Source organism: Anomaloglossus baeobatrachus, chromosome 11 (genome assembly GCF_048569485.1).
Source record: "Anomaloglossus baeobatrachus isolate aAnoBae1 chromosome 11, aAnoBae1.hap1, whole genome shotgun sequence".
Classification (NCBI taxonomy): Eukaryota; Metazoa; Chordata; class Amphibia; order Anura; family Aromobatidae; genus Anomaloglossus; species Anomaloglossus baeobatrachus.
In genome coordinates, this window is record NC_134363.1 from 16,914,125 (window position 1) to 16,936,427 (window position 22,303).

Consider the following 22,303-nt stretch of genomic DNA (forward strand, 5'->3'; position numbering starts at 1 on the left):
TTAGTACGCCCACAGGGGTGTGCTAACATGCTAAGTGGGCCGGCTAGCCAAGGGAACTCATGCTCTTGGGACTAGTCCCTGGCTTAATTAGCATATAAGAAATAATCTTTAGAAATACTTTTTCTAAAGATCTATTTATTTATGCTAGTGTATACAGGACTGCTAGACGGGGATTACTAATATGCACCCAGACCTGCTCCTGGTTCTGGGTGCATATTGCACCTGACAGGTTCTCTTTAAAAATTGATACCACATGAAAAGGCAATTAATTTTCCCCAAAGTGTCCATGTGGACAATCAAAAATACAAAGCTCTAACCTCCATAGAGATATAAAGTACTATGAATTAATCAGACAAAAGATTTGATCTTTTTAAATCATGAAAATGAAAATTTTGTGAAAGGATGGAAATTTACTTTTGGTGAGTGAGAAAGAAACGGTAAAAGCTTCTGTGGACAAATAAAATAAATCCACCTAAACGTCCTTAGGGAAGACAAATATATTCTCCTAATACACTTCAAAAAATAAACATTGCACGAAAAGCAAACAGTACAGAGCTTTCTCCGAGAAGAATAACCCGCTAAGGGACTAGATCTCATCCATCCCATGATACAATAGGTTCTTTACCTTTCCTAAGAGTATTTATATGATCCCTGTGTACAGTCAACAGGACGAGCAGAAGAAAATTCAAGAAGCCGCCCAATCATCCACAATGAAGAACCTGGTCGCTTTACTTTGCATGATCTCCGCTATTGTCAGCTCAGGTAAGACCAGTCTACTCACTACACAGTATATACACTTAGTGCACTATATTGTGTCTTCAAACTTTATTGTAAAGTTCCTCTATCATTTTAAACAGGTTCATGCTAATGTAAAATGCAATTTCTTGTAGATCTCGTACGTCTCTGGTAAATCTCGTTTGCAGAAAAAAATTTCATATATGGAAAAATAAACAATAGTGAAATAAGACCCGTAATAAATGTGTCCCAAATCATATGAAATCATCATTGAACATATAAAGTGATGTGTTCACATCGACCAAACTCTAGAGATGGTTTCACTTAGGCCAATATTTTTACACAATGGGAGGTATATGGATGATCTAAATCAATAATTCTCTTACAGTAACAATGGGGGTTGAAAAGCATCCCAAACCTACAGTAGTCATGTAAGGGGGAATAAATACATTAAAATTGACAGAACTATTATGATTAAAAAAAACGTTCATAACTCGATAATTCAAGTGAACATAAGTCCAAGATTTGGCAGTGATAAATATGATGGTTTCTCTGTTCATGATTATTAACCCTTTAGTGACGGAGCTAATTTTCACCTTAATGACCAGACCAAATTTTGCAATTCTGACCAGTGTCATTTCATGAGGTTATAACTCTAGAACGCTTCAACGGATCCCGGTGATTCTGAGATTGTTTTTTCGTCACATATTGGACTTCATGTTAGTACCAAATTTAGGACAATATTTTTTGTGTTTATTTATGAAAAAAATTGAATATTGGCAAAAATTTTGAAAATTTAGCAATTTTCAACTTTTGAATTTTTATACCGTTAAACCAGAGATTTCTGTGACACAAAATAGTTAAAAAATAACATTTCCCACATGTCTACTTTACATCAGCACAATTTTGGAAACAAAATTTTTTTTTGTTAGGAAGTTAGAGGGGTTCAAAGTTTATCAGCAATTTCTCATTTTTACATCAAAATTTACAAAACCAGTTTTTTAGGGACCACATCACATTTGAAGTGACTTCAATAGGCCTAGATGACAGAAAATACCCAAAAGTGACACCATTCTAAAAACTGCACCCCCCAAAGTACTCAAAACCACATTCAAGAAGTTTATTAACCCTTCAGGTGCTTCACATGAACAAAAGCAATGTGGAATGAAAAAAAGCAAAAATTAAATTTTACCTAAAAATGTTGCTCTAACCCAAATTTATTCACTTTTAGAAGAAATAACACAACAAAATGGACCCCAAAACTTGTTCCCCACTTTCTTATGAGCGCGCCGATACCCCACATGTGGTCAGAAACCTCTGTTTGGACAAATGGGAGGGCTCGGAACAGAAGGAGCAATATTTGAATTTTGGAAAGCAAATTTGGCTGAAATAGATTGCGGGCACCATGTTGCATTTACAGGTCCGCTAAGGTACCTAAACAGAAGAAATCCCTCACAAGTGACACCATTTTGGAAACTAGACCCCTCAAGGCTTCTATCTAGGGGTATAGGGAGCATTTTAGATCCACAGGTACTTCACAGATTTTGTTAACGTTACGTTGTCATATTGAAAATTTTAATAATTTTCTCAAAAATGTTGCTTTAGCATCAATTTTCTCACTTTTTCAAGAGGTAATTCCAAAAATTTGACCTCAAGGTTTGTTAACCACTTTTTTATGAGCGCGGTGGTACCTCACATGTGGTCTGAAACCTTTGTTTGGACAAATGGGAGGGCTTGGAACGAAAGGAGCAATATTTGAATTTTAGAAAGGAAATTTGCCTGAAAAAGATTGCGGGCACCATGTCGCATTTGGAGGTCCCCTAAGGTACCTAAACAGCAGAAACCCCGCACAAGTGACCCCATTTTGGAAACTAGGCCCCTCAAGGAATTTATCTAGATGTTTGGTGAGTACCCTGAACCCTCAGGTGCTTCACAGAATTTTATAACGTTGAGCCATGAAAAAAAAAAATAAAATTTTACCTCAAAATTGTTATTTCAACCAGGTAGCTTTTTTTTTTACAAGAGTAAAAGGAAAAAATTCAGCATAACATTTATTGTGCAATTTCTCCTGAGTTTGGCGATACCTTATATGTGGTGGAAATCAACTGTTTGGGCGCATGGCAGGGCTCGGAAGGGAAGGAGTGCCATTTGACTGCAAAATTGGCTGGAATCAATAGCGGACGCCAGGTTGCATTTGGAGAGCCCCTGAGGTGCCTAAACAGTGGCGGTCCCCCACAAGTGACTTCATTCTGGAAACAAGACACCTCAAGGCTTTTATCTAGGTGTATAGTGAGCAGTTTGAATCCACGAGTACTTCACAGAATTTGATAAGCTTAGGTTGCCATATTGAAAATTTTCATTTTTTTCACAAAATTGTTGCTTTAGCATCAAATTTCTCACTTTTTCAAGAGACAACAACAAACCGTGGACCCCACAGGTTGTTATCCAATGTCTTATGAGCACAGGGATACCCCACATGTGGCCAAAAACCTCTGTTTGGATAAATGGGAGGGCTTGGAATGGAAGGAGTACCATTTGAATTCTGGAAAAGTTGAAATAAATTGCGCGCACCATGTCACATTAGCAGGGCCCCTTGGATACCTATACGTCAGAAAACCCCCACAAGTGACCCCATTTTGGAAACTGGATTTTATTCAGGAGTATAGTAAGCATTTTGAATCCACAGGTACTTCACAAAAATGTTGCTGTAGCAACAAATGTCTCACTTTTAGGCTTTGTGGCCATGATCCAGCGACACGGCGTCCAGTACACAGTGTCAGCCTCCTGCAGAGATGTGAGTGTTGTCCACGGGAGAACGCAGCTGCCCATGCCCACGATTTGGGTTCAGGCCGCTGTGGAGCTCTATGCTACCTGCAGAGAACACTCATCTCCGCAGCATAAATTGACATGCTGAGGCTCGGGAAGCTGCGCCACAGGTCGGTTTATGCTGCGGAGAAAAGAAGCACAGTGGGCATGAGATTTCTAAAAATCCTTCCACTGTGCTTCTACAGCACAATGCAGCGTCATGGACACAGGGAAAACACTCTGCGCCCAAAACGCTGCAAACCCTGATTGTGGGCACACAGCGTAAAATGCTACAATGGATGAATGGATAGATGTCAAACATATATAACGTCCCACCCCCTGCATATTCTAAGCTGGCGCCCTTTAGTGCCTTTCATGTGGCACTAAAGGGTGCCTAGCCTTGTATTTAGCCCCCCAAAAAATTAATAATTAAAATAAACGACGTGGGGTCCCCCCTATTTTTGATAGCCAGCTAGGGTAAAGCAGACAGCTGTAGCCTGCAAACCACAGCTGACAGCTTCACCTTGTCTGGTGATCAATTTGGAGGGCTCCCCAGGCATTTTTTTAAAAAAAAAAAAAACGTGGGGTCCCCCCCAAATTAGATCACCAGCCAAGGTGAAGCGGACAGCTGGGGTCTGGTATTCTCAGGGTGGGAAGAGCCATGGTTATTGGACTCTTCCCAGCCTAAAAATAGCAGGCCGCAGCCGCCCCAGAAGTGGCGCATCCATTAGATGCGCCAATCCTGGCGCTTCGCCCCAGCTCATCCCGCGCCCTGGTGCGGTGGCAGACGGGGTAATATATGGGGTTGATACCAGCTGTAATGTCACCTGGCATCAAGCCCTGGGGTTAGTGATGTCACGGCATCTGAACAGATACCCGACATCACTAACCCAGTCAGTAATAGAAAAAAAAAAGACAAAAAAAAAATTTATTTGAAAAAACACTCCCCGAAACATTCCTCTTTTACCAATTTATTGAAAATAAAGAAATTCCGGTCGCTGTAATCCATTTTGGAGGAGGTCCCACGCCGACTCTGGATCTTCTAGAATATGGGGGGCACGTTCAGGGAACGTATCCCCCATTTTCTGGAAGAGCAAGCTCTCCATGAGCAGTGTGGGTGCAGTAATCTGAGAATACTGCACTCACACTGCCCCGGTCCAACCTAGGGCAGAGTGACCTGCAGTAACCTCATTCCAGAATATGAGGGGCACGCTCACAGAACGTACCCCCCATTTTTTGGAACAGCAGTCTCTCCATGTGAGGAGTGTGACTGCAGATTACCGCACTCACCCTCCCCCGGTCCACAGTGGAGTAGCCTGTGCAGTTGCGACGTCAGCAGGATCCCTGCTTGCAGGGATCCAGCTGACAGCCGCTGTCTGCGCATGCGCCGCCAGTATTGAATAAGAAGGAGGCGGCGTGATCGCGGGACGGAGCGGCAGACAGGTAACGTATAACCGGGGGCTTGGGGGGGGAGGTGACGGGGGGTGACCTAGCGGGACCTGGGGACACCTTTCTGTCGCATGTGACGTGTCACATGCGGCAGAAAGAGCAGAATGAATGCGGCCGCGCGCTGTGCGCCGCCATCTTCCGGAGGGGGGAGGGGGGTGGTGGCTCTGGAGAACCGGAGGGGGCTCCGGTGACCAGAGGGCTCCGGTGGACCGGAGGAGGGGTCAGGGGGAGGACATTTCCCTCCGATCTGAAATGTTTGATCATTTCAGATCGGAGGGAAATGACTGCAGAGCCGGCGCCGGCGGCAGTTTTCTGTGCGCTTCGGCGCCATTTTGGATGTCCGGTGGGGGTAGGGGTGGGAGTGGGGGGACTCTCCGGTACCGGGGGCTTTGGGGGCACTAGGGGGTTAGATTTCTTTCTCATCTGACATGTTTGATCATGTCAGATGAAAAAGAAATCAGTTTTACCGGCCATTTCTTTTTTTTTCATGTGTTCGTCGGTATACAGTGTATACCGCCGATCATATGATCGGGGTCCAAAAAAAACACCCCGATTCATAATCTGGGGGGTCTCAGCTACCCCCGGTAGCTGAAACCCCCGAGATTTTCGGTCGCTGGGGGGCGCTACAGGGTTTTTTCGGGCCGCCGCTTTAAAGCGGCGGAACAGAATAAGTACCCTGTTTTGCCGCCGCTTTAAGTCGTACGGCCGTCGTTATGAGGTTAAAAAAAAATGTACCGTATTTTTCGGATTATTGACACACTTTTCCACCAAAAAGTTGGGAGGAAAATGAGGGGTGCGTCTTATAATCCAAATGCACATTACAAGGAGGTGGTGGAGAGGGGAAGCAGGAGGTAGAAACAATGTTGGGGCCTGCAAGGGGCTGTGGGCTGCTTTAGTGTGAGCAGTGAGGCAGGGACATCCTGAAGATGTTGGCGGTGTGGGCTTTAAATAATGGCGCTCAGAGTCAACGCATGCACTGATGGAGCTCTCGGCTCAAGTTCTTATCTACGCTTGTGCTGCCACTAGCCCTTTGATCTCCCAGTAGTGAACTTAAGGAAAACGGCGCCAGAAGGTAGTGCGTGTGCAAATGAGATATCGGCTTGTCATTGAGCCGATAGCTCAATCTTTGCACGCGCCGATTTTGAGTGCCAGTCCTTTGAAGCCACACCAATGTCAGTTTCTGGAAGTTGCGTACCTCACAGCATCTGGGACACCCACTGGCTGCACCGCCCACAAGATCGACCTAGTCCACAAACACCCCTGCCTTTTGTGACCTCACTCCACCATCACTTTTACCCTTGATACTCCAGTAAGACACCACAGGATTGTAATACAGACCCCTTTTTTTTCCATTTTTTCTCTAAATTTGGGGTGCTTCTTATAATCCAGTGCGTCTTTTAACCCGAAAAATATGGTATATATAATTATTATATATTATGTATATAAAATTAATCTTTTCACCTGCATTATTTTATGACTTTCACCATATTATATCACTGAAACATCACCTTTTATTTTAGCCTTGTCCTATAAATGTTGTTCGTGCTTCTCTGGCAACTCTACAACATGTAAGGAGTCTGAGATTGAATGTCTTGGAAATCGATGCATGACAACTTCTCAATATGTTGTAAGAAGTGAGTGCAACTTATTTCATTTTTTAAAAAATTACTCCGTCACCCTCAGTTTTTGTTTTCTGATGTTTATTTACTTTTTTTGTAGATGAAGATGTGTTTAAATCAATACTGAAAAGCTGCGCAAATGAAACCTTGTGCGGAACCAATGGCTCAGTAACGATAGGTCATTTAAAGTTACGATTTTATGCCAAATGCTGCACTGGACACCTCTGTAACATCGGTGGATATGAACGTGAGTGTCACAATGGAAATAACCATCTTGGAATGATAGACCGATAAAACCAAAATCTTATTAAAGTTAAAAATTCTTCTACTTTGTAAAAAATATTTTCGATTCCTGTAACTTTTACAAGATTTGTTAGTAAATGTGAACAATTTATGTTTAAAGCTGAAATTCTGTACCAACATAATTACTTTTATAGGTTACGGGACTGCAGATCAAGAAGTGAAAAATGTGTGCCGCTGCTTCTGTCGATCTTCTAAATGTGCAAAACATTAATTACAAAATAACAAATGCAAATCAAGAATGTAAACAAGAAAGATCCTTTTTATTACATCAAGCTGAGATTTATTTGAAATTGAAGGGAATCTCTCAGCAGGTTTTTGCTATGTAATCTGAGAGTAGCACGACATAGGGAAATAAACTCTGATTCCAGTGATGTGTCACTTACTGGACTGTGTTCTTCTGTTTTAATAAATTCTGTGTTTTGTCAGCAGGACATTATCAATACAGGACTGTTACAGTTGGTGTGGCTCTGGAGACTATGTCCGGAATTCTTGCTACTGCACATGTGCAAGCGCTGGAGACTAAGTCCTATCTTGGAGCCATTGCACATGTGCGGGTGACATCATCACTGACACGAGGTCATATGTCTCTGACACCTTCTAAGCTGATTGGCCACTGGTCATGTGCTTGTGACACGTGGTCACATGTCTCTGACACCTTCTATGCCGATTGGTCGCTGGTCATGTGCTTGTGACGCTTTGCTCGGTGATAGGCCAGCGTGACGTCATTGCTGTCATTCTGGCAGCGGATTGGCTCTGGTGTCCTCCATCTTGGATGAGGCACAGAGTCTATATAAGACCCTGACGCACGCCGCCCGGCGCTCAGTCCTCTTGGTTCATGCATGAGGGTAGACGCCCTGTGCACGTCCCTCTAGGCATCTCTCTGTCTATGTTAGGTGAGCGCTACTGGCAGGGTAGCATTCTTATACCTTACAGCTTCAGCTGCAGTCCGTATCCTTACGTGTTAGTGGAGCGGACATAGGCAGGTGCCTGAGGCACATGGTCCAGCTGGGCCTTGTGATTCTACTCGTAGGTGGACGTTGCCGCTAGAGTAATGTTCCTTATACTGCGTCTGGCAGTTGTTCGTATCCTCGCACACTAGGGGAGCGAACAGAGGTAGGAGCTTTGTGCGGCTTACGCTGCTGTTCATCTCTTTTGCACCATTAGAAGAGCGGACCTAGGCAGGTGCCATATCTAGTGGTTCGTGTTCTCGCACACTAGTGGAGCGAACGCAGGTAGGAGCTTTGTGCGGTTTATGCTGCTCTCTGTCTCTTTTGCACCACTAGAAGAGCGGACCTAGGCAGGTGCCATATCTAGTGGTTCGTGTCCTCGCACACTAGTGGAGCGAACGCAGGTAGGAGCTTTGTGCGGCTTACGCTGCTGTCCGTCTCCTGGCACCACTAGAGGAACGGACCTAGGTAGGTGCCATTTCACACTCACTGCTTTTGTCTCTGTGATCTTTAACAGAGACCATTCCACACACCCTCCAAGTAAGGGAGGAATTGCTTTATTTTCTAATTATTTTCCTCTGTGAGTTTAACAGAGGTATTGCACTCTGCACTTGTGTTATTATTTTTTACAGTGGCACACTTATATACCCCTTATCCTCTGCCATAGTCTGCAGCAGAGTCTTTGCACGGTGGACCCTGACTGTCTGACATTCCTTTAGGTTTTATTATCAGACAGCCCCCCGTAACAGGACTAGCTGCCTCATGCCCCCTAGTCCTGCTCATTTATAAAAACTTGCTCACACCATTGATTTGCAGCTGCCAATTTCTGTCAATATGCAGAGTACACAGAAAGCTTACAATCAGTGTTGTGAATGTGATTAAAAGAAAATAATATGATGATTGTATCAAAAAGACAGTGTGCAGATCAGTGACACATCACTAGAATTAGGGTTTCAGCCTCCACAGTCAGATTACAAAGCAAAAACCTGCTGACAGATTTTCTTTCACTCCTTAATAGAGTTGAGCGCGGTTCGTGGTTCGTGGTTCTCCAGTTCGCGGCTCGAGTGATTTTTGGGCTGTTCGAGATCGAACTAGAACTCGAGCTTTTTGCTAAAAGCTCGATAGTTCTAGATACGTTCGAGAACGGTTCTAGCAGCAAAAAGCAGGGCTTTTTACAGCTACAGTGAGCAGGAGCCATCGCTGGCAGCCTGCCACAAGCTGGTAACCAAGATAAACATCGGGTATCCAAGCAAAGCGCTTTGGTTAGTAACCCGATGTTTATCTTAGTTACGTGCAGGAAGCCCACACTTTCCCGCTCAGCTCGCTCCACCCCCTCCTGCCCGCGGCATGTACACATACATACACATACACAAACACACACACACACATCCACATCCCCCCCCCCCCCCCCCGCCCGCCCGCCCGCCCGCCCGCCCGCTCGCTCGCTCGCTCGCTCGGCTTACCTGCGGTGATGAAGTCCCGCCATCCCGACCTCAGCGCTGTCACTGTCCTCCATGGCCGCCGCTTGTCACATCACCTATCGCTTCCGACCCGAGACTGACTAGCGGTGACATCACGGACCTCTCGCGATACTTGGTGTGAAGGCGCCGGGCGGTCATTGAGCTCAGTGACAGGGGCTGTCAGTGTGCTGGAGATCAGCGCAGGTAATGTACCTCACTGACAGCAGCACTTGTCACCCCCCTGCAGTGACCTGGGCTGACCCATTGATGTTAGCTCAGGTCACTGCATTGCTCTCCCAGCCAATGGGGAACATCCTGCTCTTCATTGACTGGGACAGTGTGCATCGTCATGGCAACCCCTTGGATTACACCAGACCTGGATTTGTTTTTCAATCTAATAAATTGGTTAAAGAGGGAATGTTTTGGGGAGTGTTTTTTCAAATAAAAATGTGTTTGTCGTGTATTTTTTTTTTATTACTGACTGGGTTGGTGATGTCGGGTATCTGATAGACGCCTGACCTCACCAACCCCAGGGCTTGATGCCAGGTGACATTACACATCTGGTATTAACCCCAAATATTACCCCGTTTGCCACCGCACCAGGGCGCGGGATGAGCTGGGGCGAAGCACCAGGATTGGCGCATCTAATGGATGCGCCACTTCTGGGGCGGCTGCGGCCTGCTATTTTTAGGCTGGGGAGATTCCAATAACCATGGACCTCCCTAGTCTGAGAATATCAGGCCCCAGCTGTCTGCTTTACCTTGGCTGGTGATCCAATTTTGGGGGACCCCTACGTGTTTTTTTTTTCAATTATTTATTTAATTTAAAATAACAGCGTGGGGTGCCCTCAGTTTTGGATTACCAGCCAAGGTGAGGTTGCCAGCTGTGGTCTGCAGGCTGCAGCCGTCTGCTTTACCCTAGCTGGCTACAAAACTAGGGGGAACCCTATGTCATTTTTTTTTCATTTTTTTGGCTAAATACAAAGCTAAGCACCCCTTAGTGCCACATGAAAGGTACCAAAGGGTGTTCCACTTTTTCTCCATTTTTTTCTCCACTTTCTCTCCACTTTTTCTCCACTTTTTCTCCATTTTTTTCTCCACTTATTCTCCACTTTTTCTCCTCTTATTCTCCACTTTTTCTCCACTTTTTCTCCACTTTTTCTCCTCTTATTCTCCACTTTTTCTCCACTTTTTCTCCACTTTTTCTCCATTTTTTTCTCCACTTTCTCCACTTTTTCTCCACTTTTTTCTCCACTTTTTCTCCTCTTATGCTCCACTTTTTCTCCTCTTAATCTCCACTTTTTCTCCACTTTTTCTCCACTTTTTCTCCACTTTTTTCTCCACTTTTTCTCCTCTTATGCTCCACTTTTTCTCCACTTTTTCTCCACTTTTTCTCCACTTTTTCTCCACTTTTTCTCCACTTTTTCTCCTCTTAATCTCCACTTTTTCTCCTCTTATGCTCCACTTTTTCTCCACTTTTTCTCCACTTTTTCTCCACGTTTTCTCCACTTTTTTCTCCACTTTTTCTCCTCCTATGCTCCACTTTTTCTCCACTTTTTCTCCACTTTTTCTCCACTTTTTCTCCACGTTTTCTCCACGTTTTCTCCACTTTTTTCTCCACTTTTTCTCCTCTTATGCTCCACTTTTTCTCCACTTTTTCTCCACTTTTTCTCCTCTTAATCTCCACTTTTTCTCCACTTTTTCTCCACTTTTTCTCCACTTTTTCTCCACTTTTTCTCCACTTTTTTCTCCACTTTTTCTCCACTTTTTCTCCTCTTATGCTCCACTTTTTCTCCACTTTTTCTCCACTTTTTCTCCACTTTTTCTCCTCTTATGCTCCACTTTTTCTCCACTTTTTCTCCACTTTTTCTCCACTTTTTCTCCACTTTTTCTCCACTTTTTCTCCACTTTTTTCTCCACTTTTTCTCCACTTTTTCTCCTCTTATGCTCCACTTTTTCTCCACTTTTTCTCCACTTTTTCTCCACTTTTTTTCCACGTTTTCTCCACTTTTTTCTCCACTTTTTCTCCTCCTATGCTCCACTTTTTCTCCACTTTTTCTCCACTTTTTCTCCACTTTTTCTCCACTTTTTCTCCACGTTTTCTCCACTTTTTTCTCCACTTTTTCTCCTCTTATGCTCCACTTTTTCTCCACTTTTTCTCCACTTTTTCTCCTCTTAATCTCCACTTTTTCTCCACTTTTTCTCCACTTTTTCTCCACTTTTTCTCCACTTTTTTCTCCACTTTTTCTCCACTTTTTCTCCTCTTATGCTCCACTTTTTCTCCACTTTTTCTCCACTTTTTCTCCACTTTTTCTCCTCTTATGCTCCACTTTTTCTCCACTTTTTCTCCACTTTTTCTCCACTTTTTCTCCACTTTTTTCTCCACTTTTTCTCCACTTTTTCTCCACTTTTTCTCCACTTTTTCTCCACTTTTTTCTCCACTTTTTCTCCACTTTTTCTCCTCTTATGCTCCACTTTTTCTCCACTTTTTCTCCACTTTTTCTCCACTTTTTTCTCCACTTTTTCTCCACTTTTTCTCCTCTTATGATCCACTTTTTCTCCACTTTTTCTCCACTTTTTCTCCACTTTTTCTCCTCTTATGCTCCACTTTTTCTCCACTTTTTCTCCACTTTTTCTCCACTTTTTCTCCACTTTTTCTCCACTTTTTCTCCACTTTTTTCTCCACTTTTTCTCCACTTTTTCTCCTCTTATGCTCCACTTTTTCTCCACTTTTTCTCCACTTTTTCTCCACTTTTTTTCCACGTTTTCTCCACTTTTTTCTCCACTTTTTCTCCTCCTATGCTCCACTTTTTCTCCACTTTTTCTCCACTTTTTCTCCACTTTTTCTCCACTTTTTCTCCACGTTTTCTCCACTTTTTTCTCCACTTTTTCTCCTCTTATGCTCCACTTTTTCTCCACTTTTTCTCCACTTTTTCTCCTCTTAATCTCCACTTTTTCTCCACTTTTTCTCCACTTTTTCTCCACTTTTTCTCCACTTTTTCTCCACTTTTTTCTCCACTTTTTCTCCACTTTTTCTCCTCTTATGCTCCACTTTTTCTCCACTTTTTCTCCACTTTTTCTCCACTTTTTCTCCTCTTATGCTCCACTTTTTCTCCACTTTTTCTCCACTTTTTCTCCACTTTTTCTCCACTTTTTCTCCACTTTTTCTCCACTTTTTTCTCCACTTTTTCTCCACTTTTTCTCCTCTTATGCTCCACTGTTTCTCCACTTTTTCTCCACTTTTTCTCCACGTTTTCTCCACGTTTTCTCCACTTTTTTCTCCACTTTTTCTCCTCTTATGCTCCACTTTTTCTCCACTTTTTCTCCACTTTTTCTCCTCTGAATCTCCACTTTTTCTCCACGTTTTCTCCACTTTTTTCTCCACTTTTTCTCCTCTTATGCTCCACTTTTTCTCCACTTTTTCTCCACTTTTTCTCCTCTTAATCTCCACTTTTTCTCCACTTTTTCTCCACTTTTTCTCCACTTTTTCTCCACTTTTTCTCCACTTTTTTCTCCACTTTTTCTCCACTTTTTCTCCACTTTTTCTCCTCTTATGCTCCACTTTTTCTCCACTTTTTCTCCTCTTATGCTCCACTTTTTCTCCACTTTTTCTCCACTTTTTTCTCCACGTTTTCTCCTCTTATGCTCCACTTTTTCTCCACTTTTTCTCCACTTATGCTCCACTTTTTCTCCACTTTTTCTCCACTTTTTTCTCCACTTTTTCTCCTCTTAATCTCCACTTTTTCTCCACTTTTTCTCCACTTTTTCTCCACTTTTTCTCCACTTTTTTCTCCACTTTTTCTCCACTTTTTCTCCTCTTATGTTCCACTTATTCTCCACTTTTTCTCCACTTTTTCTCTACTTTTTCTATGGTCGGTCTACCCATTAGCTCTGCCATGCATAGTGTAGCTCTACACCTACTGCACATGTTACTTTATGATTGACATCTCTTTCGTACCAGAGCTGTCTAAGTCTACTCTGACCCCATATTTGTCATTACTATATTGTCCTTGTACTGTATTATGACATTTGTATCATGTGTTTCATTTCTTGCTGTGTTGCAATTTTTTTGCTGCATCCCAATTGTACCTCTACATTGTTCGAGTTTATGTTATTGTTCTCTCACTCTTATGTGATACTGATTATTGTCATTTTTCATGATTACATGCAGATAAGTCCAATCTGAAGAAGGCTCAGGCCGAAACGTCATTTGTAACTTGTTTTGGACAAAAACATATATGCTTATGAAAAAAATTTTTTCTTAATACGGACCAATAAAGAGTGATTTTGCATTACTATCCGTTGTGACTTACTGACTTAGTCTGGGAGATATAGAGTGCCGAGGTTACTCACTAATTTTATCTATTATTACCTCTGAGCACCTATATACCAGTGAGCAGAGCTTCCTCTACAGTAGTTCTCCTGATTAGGCATGCCCTTACCTCATGAGCAGGGCATTGCAGCTTTGGTAGCAACCATTACGACATGGACTCTGCTGCTGTGGACCCGGGGAGAGTGAGTGCAGATTCATTGCACCCACACTCCTCACATGAAGGGTCTGCACTCCTAGAAAATGGGGGATACGTTCCCTGAGTGTCTCCCCCCCATATTCTAGACGGTCCAGAGTCGTCGTGGGACCCCTTTATTTTTTTTCTTACAATAAATTGGTGAAAGAGGAAATGTTTTGGGGACTGTTTTTTCAAATAAATTTCTTTTGTCGATTTTTTGTTTTTGTTAGTACTGACAGTTTATGATGTTGGGTATCTAATAGACGCCATGACATCACAAACTGCTGGGCTTGATCTCAGGTGACTTTACAGCTAGTATCAACCCGATTTATTACCCCGTTTGCCACTGCACCAGGGCACGGGATGAGCTGGGGTGAAGCGCCAGGATTGGCGCATCTAGTGGATGCGCCACGTCTGGGGTGCCTGCGGCCTGCTATTTTTAGGCTGTGAAGGCCCAATAACTATGGACCTTCCCACCCTGAGAATACCAGACCACAGCTGTCCGCTTTACCTTGGCTGGTGATCCAATTTGGGGGGTCCCCTACTTTTATTGTGTAATTATTAATATTTATAAAATAATTATAAAAAAGAGCCTGAGGGGACCTCCACATTGGATCCCCAACCACGGTAAAGCTGCCAGCTGTGGTTTTCAGGCTACAGCCGTCTGCTTTACCCTAGCTGGCTATCAAAAATGGGGGGACCCAACGTAATTTTTTTTTTTTAACTATTTTTTAAATAGAAAAAATTAATGGGCTTCCCTGTATTTTGATTGCCAACCAAGGTAACGGCAGGCAGATGGGGGTGGCAACCCATAGCTGTCTGCTTTATCTGCGCTGAGAATCAAAAATACCGCGGAGCGCTACGTCATTTTTTTAAAGATTTATTTTTACAGCACTGTGATGTCCAGCAATCAAAATACAGGGAAGCCCATTTTATTTTTAGTTATTTAAATAAATAATTAAAAAAAATATATGTTAGCTCCCACTGCATTTTTTGTATTGCTAGCTAAGGGTAATCCAAGCAGCTACTGGCTGCTAACCCCCACTGCTTGGTGTTACCTTCACTGGCAATGGAAAATCCAGGGAAGCATTTTTTTTTTTTTTTGCCAAAAAGCTACAAAAAAAGGACGTGAGCTTCGCCATATTTTTGTATGCTAGCCAGGTATAGCAGGCAGGTGCTGGAAGAGTTGGATACAGCGCCAGAAGATGGCGCTTCTATGAAAATGCCATTTTCTGAGGTGGCTGCAGACTGCAATTCGCAGCAGTGGGGCCCAGAAAGCTCAGGCCAACCGGTGGTGCGGATTCCAATCCCAGCTGCCTAGTTGTACCTGGCTGGACACAAAAATGGGGCAAAGCCTACGTCATTTGTTTTCTAATTATTTCATGAAATTCATGAAATAATAAAAAAAGGGCTTCCCTTTATTTTTGGTTCCCAGCCGGGTACAAATAGGCAACTGGGGGTTGGGGGCAGCCGTACCTGCCTGCTGTACCTGGCTAGCATACAAAAATATGGCGAAGCCACATAATTTTTTCAGGGGGCAAAAAACTTCTGCATACAGTCCTGGATGGAGTATGCTGAGCCTTGTAGTTCTGCAGCTGCTGTCTGTCTGTATGGAGAAGAGCAGACAGCAGCTGCAGAACTACAAGGCTCAGCATACTCCATCCAGGACTGCATGCAGAAGTTTTTTGCCCACCAAAAAAATGACGTGGGCTTCGCCATATTTTTGTATGCTAGCCAGGTACAGCTGGCAGCCACGGGCTGCCTCCAACCCCCAGTTGCCTATTTGTACCCGGCTGGGAACCAAAAATATAGGGAAGCCCGTTTTTTTTAATTATTTCACTTATTTCATGAAATAATTAAAAAACAAATGACGTGGGCTTCGCCCTATTTTTGTGTCCAGCCGGGTACAACTAGGCAGCTGTGGATTGGAATCCGCAGCAGAGGTTAGCCCGAGGTTTGTGGGCGCCTCTGCTGCGGATTTCAGTCCGCAGCCGTCCCAGAAAATGGCGCTCTCATAGAAGCGCCATCATCTGGCGCTGTATCCAACTCTTCCAACAGCCCTGGAGCCGGGTGGCTTGTTGGGTAATCATGAGTTAATACTGGCTTTGTTTTACCAGCCAGTATTAAGCCAGAGATTCTTAATGTCAGGCACGTTTGACCCGGCCATTAAGAATCTCCAATAAAGGGTTAAAAAAAGACACCACACAGAGAAAAAATACTTTAATAGAAATAAATACACAGACACATTAGAGACTCCATCTTTATTACCCCCTGTCAGCCCTCCACGATCCTGCTCTTCTGTCTTCTTTCTTTCTAGTGTAGTAGTAGTGACGATTGTAGTGAGGGGCATCACTTGGGGCTGGGGAACCTCCATCCTAACTACAATGCTCACTACAATCGGGAAGCAGCGTGCAGCCTTCACTCCGTGAGTGATCACTGCTGGCTGCTAGCGGTAACAGCGGTAACGCTGACAGACGCGTTACCATAGCAACGGTGCTCCCGGAGCCGCGGTTAGCGGTGACGTCACCGCTAACTGCGTTGCTATGGCAACGGTGATCTCCGTTAATGACCGGCTGTGTCAGCCGGTCCCTAACGGAACGGGGAGTCGACCGTGTGCTAGAGCATGTCGCCGGTACACGGCGATACACATATGTGCACCGTGTACCGGAGAGATGCACTCGCAGGTCCTACATGACGTGTCATAGTCATGTGACCAGTCTGTAGCCAATGAGATAATAGCCACGTGACTGGTCACATGGCTATTTTGACGTCACGATAGGTCCTGCTTCTCTGCTGGCAGTGCAGGTCACCGGGAGGATTCAGCGATCATCGGATGGAATAGCGGCAGGAGACAGAGTGCAGAAGGGATCGCGAGGACCGGTAAGTGTTATGGCAATGTTTATTAACTGTTTGTGTACATTTATAATGCATTTTTATGTGTTTGTGATTGCCTCCCATTCTAGCCTATACGTTCGAGTTCGGTTCGTCAAACGTTCGACGAACCGAACTCGAACGGGACCCCCGTTCGGCGAACCGGCCTCGAGCCGAACCGGGACCGGTTCGCTCATCTCTACTCCTTAATGACCGCTGGCCGTACTGGCACGTCCTAAACCATATAGGTGTAATCACTTGCGGCTGCTGTGGAAGCTGGTGGTGATTCCTACACATGTCTGCTGATTTGAGCAGCTGACATGTTTGCCTTGCAGGCATGGGTGGATCCAGGATTCACCCATGCCCGTTAATCCCTTAAATCCCTCTTTTAAAATGTGACAGTGCAATTTAAATGCCCACCGAGGTAAATGTGCACTCCCCTGGTGCCATCGGCGGTGTGTTGACTTGATCACTGTGAGCCGATGGTTGCCATGGTAGCACATAGTCATGTGATGACTCCTGTAGCTTACATGTCTCACTTGTAACAGCCGGCTGAGTCCTGCCTTTTACAAGACATGAGCATTTCTGGTGATCGCAGCTTTGTAGTTGTGATCAGCAGAAATGTATGAGCAATCAGACTGCTGATCCTTATAGTTCCCAAGTGGCACTAGTAAAATAAGAAAAGTAAAAAGAAAACTTAAAAAAACCTAGAAGTTTAAATCACTCCCCTTTTGCCCCTTTGAAAAGTAAAGAGTTAAAAAATATAAAATATACACCTATTTGGTATTGCCGCATTCAGAAATGACCAATTTATCAAAATATAAAATCAAGTAATCTGATCGGCAAACAGCATCGGAAAAACAATTCCAAACGCCAAAATTATGTTTTTTGGTCGCTGCAAATTTTGCACAAAATGCAATAACAGGAGATCAAAACATAGCATCTGTGCAAAAATGGTACCATTAAAAAAGGCAACTCTGGACGCAAACAACAAGCTGTCACTGAGCCATGGATCCTGAAAAGTGAGAATGCTATAGGTTGTGGAAAATGGGGCAAAAAGTGTGCCACTTTTTTGGACAAAACACCTGTTGTTTTTTAACCCCTTTGATGAAAGTAAACCTTTACATGTTTGGTGTCTGGGCACTCATAACGACCTGAGGCATCACCCTGACACATTAGTTTTACCATACAGTGAAGAGGGTGAAAAAATATCCCCCAAAAAATCATGCAATTGCACTTTTTTTGCAATTTTTCCACACTTGGAATTTTTTTGCATTTTTCCATCACACTACATGGTAAAACTTATGATTTCATGTAAAAAAACAACTTATCCCACAAAAAAAAGTCCTCATATGGCAAGATTGATGGACAATTAAACAACTTACAGCTCTCGGAAGAAGGGAAGCCACCCCCCCCCCCCCCGAAAACAGAAAATTGGTTGCGGGTGAGGGGGTTAAATGTTTTTAATCAATACTCAATTAATATGGTGATCAGGGGCGTAACTACCGCGGTCGCAGAGGTCACGAGTGCGACTGGGCTAAGCAGCTTTTCGGGGCCCGCTCTGCAGATCAGCAAGCAGCTCCTTTCTGTGAGAGAGCTGTGCTGATCTGGTGCAGACCACGCGGCCACTGTATGACCTGGTGCCTCCGCCGCTGACAGCGGTCCCCCCTGGCTGTTGTCAGCGGCAGCAGCACCGGGCTCCCCTTCCCCAACATCACGCAGAGCAACAATGAAGGAGCGTGGAGTGGCCCGTGCAGCTCCACGCTCCTTCATTCTCCCTCTGTGCCTGCGCGGTGACGTCATTCCTGTGCGTCCGCTGTGCTCAGAGCGCAGGGCGGGAGGACGCCGACTGCAGGTGCAGGGCAGCAGAGGAGAGATGACGATGGAGCAGCGGGGAACGAGGACACGTGAGGACAGCAGCGGGGGAACGAGGAGAGCGGTAAAAACGTGTTTGTTTGTTTTTTTTGTTTTTTTTTTTAAAATCAGTGCATGGCCGGGGAAGCATGGGAGAGGCTGCCAGAAGTATATAGGGAGCATGGGTGAGGCTGCCAGCAGTATATAGGGAGCATGGGGGAGGCTGCCAGCAGTATATAGGGAGCATTGGGTGAGGCTGCCAGCAGTATATAGGGAGCATGGGGGAGGCTGCCAGCAGTATATAGGGAGCATGGGGGAGGCTGCCAGCAGTATATAGGGAGCATGGGGGAGGCTGCCAGCAGTATATAGGGAGCATGGGGGAGGCTGCCAGAAGTCTATAGGGAGCATGGGGGAGGCTGCCAGCAGTATATAGGGAACATGGGGTAGGCTGCCAGCAGGATATAGGGAACATGGGGTAGGCTGCCAGCAGGATATAGGGAGCATGGGGGAGCTGCCAGAAGTATATAGGGAGCATGGGGGAGGCTGCCAGCAGTATATAGGGAGCATGGGGGAGGCTGCCAGCAGTATATAGGGAGCATGGGGTAGGCTGCCAGAAGTATATAGGGAGCATGGGGGAGGCTGCCAGCAGTATATAGGGAACATGGGGTAGGCTGCCAGCAGGATATAGGGAGCATGGGGGAGCTGCCAGCAGTATATAGGGAGCATAGGGGAGCTGCCAGCAGTATATAGGGAGCATGGGGGAGGCTGCCAGCAGTATATAGGGAGCATGGGGGAGGCTGCCAGCAGTATATAGGGAGCATGGGGGAGGCTGCCAGCAGTATATAGGGAGCATGGGGGAGACTGCCAGCAGTATATAGGGAGCATGGGGGAGGCTGCCAGCAGTATACATGGAGTATGGTGGAGCTGCCAGCAGTATACAGGGAGTATGGAGAGGCTGCCAGCAGTATACATGGAGCGTGGGGGGGCTTGCATTATACATGGAGCATGGGCGGCTGGCTGAGTTATACAAGGAACATGGGGGGCTGGCTGCATTATACATGGGGGGCTGGCTGCATCATACATGGAGGCCTGGGGTGAATTATAATATATGGAGGACTATAGGGTGCAGTATAATATATGGAGTATTATGGGGTGAATTAAAATACATTGAGAACTATGGGAAATCCATTGCAATACATGGAGGACTGGGGTGCATTGTAATACATGGAGGACTGTGGTGCATTGTAATACATGGAGGACTGTGATGCAGTATTATATATTTAGGACTATGGGAAATGCATTATAATACATGGAGGAGTATGGAGCTGCATTCTAATCTATGAAGAGTTATGTAGGACCCTTTATACTATATGGAAGGCTGTGTGGGGGCCATTATAGTATTTGGAGAACTTTATACAACAGGGGACAAAGATACAAGCATGGGATGGGAATGTTTTGTGCTGAGGGAAAAGGGCTCTTTACCTCAGCATCCAGCTTCCCCATGCTCTGATGTGCATATAGCATAGCATGGGGAAGCTGGGTGCCGATGACAAGATGGACATCAGAACATAGGAAAGCTGAGTGCTGAGGGAAAGAGCCAAGTGTCAGCATCATTGTCCAATACACCAAGTGTCGGTGTACGTAGAGGGGGGGGGGCCCAGGTCCGAACTTTGCATCGGGGCCCATCAAACTCTAGTTAAGCCACTGATGGGGATTGTATAAAAAAAACAGAGTGCAGTCCAGTAAGTGACATGTCACTAGACTCATGGTCTCAGCTTCTGCATTATGCTCCTCTCAGAGTACAAAGCAAAAACCTTCTGACATTCCTTTTAAATGTTTTTGGTCAATATTCAATCAAAATATTTTGCTGTGTATTCCTTCAGTTCCTGTCGAAGATCCAACACTAAATGGTGTAAAATGTCCATTTGCCTACTGTATCGGCACCTTTGACGAATGTAACAGTACCAAGGAGATGAATTGCACTGGATCCATGAACAGATGTTTCCAATTTACAGGACAAATGCTGTTACCTGATAAGCAATATGTATGTCCTAAAGGATTTTATGGTGCGTGCAAGAAAATTTTTGTTGCTCTATATGCATGTAAAATAATAGGGTTAGTGCGTATTAGATAATCAGAAGACTGTCAGAAGATATTAAAACTGTAATAAAAAAATCCTTATTCTTATTTAAAGTATCTACATATTCTAACTAATTAAGGATGTCTTTTTTTTTTTTCAGCGGATACATGGAAAAATGTTTCCGGCAAAGGTTGTACTAATGATGATGCCTGCAAATATAATTTTCAAAATGTCATTGGAGTTTCCGAAAGACCAGGGATAGAAATAAAATGTTAAATGTTTCATTATCATCATCTGATCATCTTTAATGAATCAATGAATGAATAAACACGATCAAATCTGATGAACTTCCTAATAAAAGTATTGTTTAACCTGTCTAATAAAGATTATTTAGACAATATAAATTGTATAAGGCCTCCACTGGGACATCTAATTGTTTAAGCACCAATGCTCTTTTTGGTCTCTAGTATTGTGAGAGTAAAACACGCAACATGCATGTCATACTAAACTTATTTTATCCCAGCTGCCATATATTTAAAATTATAGGTATAGCTAAATAATATCAAATAAGAAAAATAATTTCTTATAACAATTTAGTTAATAGTGAGGAGCAAGCATGCTTGGCCCTTCTCGGTACTCGAACGAGCATGAAGGTGCTTAAGACGCTCAATACTCCATCGAGTATCCAGGTACTTATGCACCGTGCTGGAGTTACATATTTTGCAGCTGTTTTTCAGCCACTAAACATGCAAAAATCTCTTGACAAACACAATAATGCCGTAGACATGTTGGCTACTGCCATTACTGTAATTGGTTGGTCGTCTATATAACACCCAGAGATGCCATATTTGCTGCACTGTACCCTGAAATAGTGTAAGGAGAGCTGATGTTGGAGAAGGGACATTGTGTTATAGTGTTTTAAACTCTTACTGTGTTTGCTGGTGCTGCATTAAATAAAAAATCCTTTTAAACTAATTCAAAGAGATTCTATCCTATAATAATACCACTTATAGCTGGAATTAGTGTAGTGACAGCTGCTGGGGAAGGGACAGCATATTAAAACAATGTAGGAAACTTTACAGGCCATGGTTCTGCCATGTACAACTAAAAGTGCTTCATGTGGCAGATTGTGGTTATACATACATAATGGCAATAGTCTACTTCTTAATATCCAACGTCACACTCCTTAATACAAAAATTGCAAAACCAAGAAGAAAAAGTTTTGAAAATATGGAAAACATATGATGGATAGATGTTAATGATAAACTAATAATTGAAAACAGAAACATATTTTCAAATATCTTGATGTACTCAATCACTAATAAAAGTGCTATGCACAGATATTCATGCAATAATAAGGGAGTTAATGGCTGTCTGGAAAAGGTTCTTACACACTGAATTCACTTGGATACTTAAATCATCAAGATCTGCAGCTGGCAGCTCCCTTTGTATTTCTCAACCCATTATGTCTCATATGTGCTTGATGGGAGACAAGTCTGCAGGCTATGGTAGCAAGTTTAGGCCACATAGGCTATTCACAGTATCATCAGCAACATGTGGTCTGGCACTGTGATATTAAAAGTCAGCTCCTAAGATACATTGGAGAAATGGCCATACAATTGGTTCCACAACCAAATCAATGTAAATCCAAACTGTTAGCACACCGGGAATGA

The 22,303-nt window shown here is 43.9% G+C and overlaps 1 protein-coding gene across 1 annotated transcript; it reads left to right on the forward strand.

The window, feature by feature from the left end:
• The first annotated feature begins 611 nt into the window (after positions 1-611).
• Positions 612-21,001, forward strand: LOC142256424 (phospholipase A2 inhibitor and Ly6/PLAUR domain-containing protein-like). The gene is made up of 5 exons (XM_075328104.1): positions 612-762; positions 6,510-6,623; positions 6,709-6,855; positions 20,434-20,616; positions 20,791-21,001. The coding sequence occupies exons 1-5, from the start codon at positions 645-647 to the stop codon at positions 20,904-20,906; spliced, it is 678 nt and encodes a 225-aa protein (XP_075184219.1). The 5' UTR covers positions 612-644; the 3' UTR covers positions 20,907-21,001.
• Positions 21,002-22,303: the final 1,302 nt, after the last annotated feature.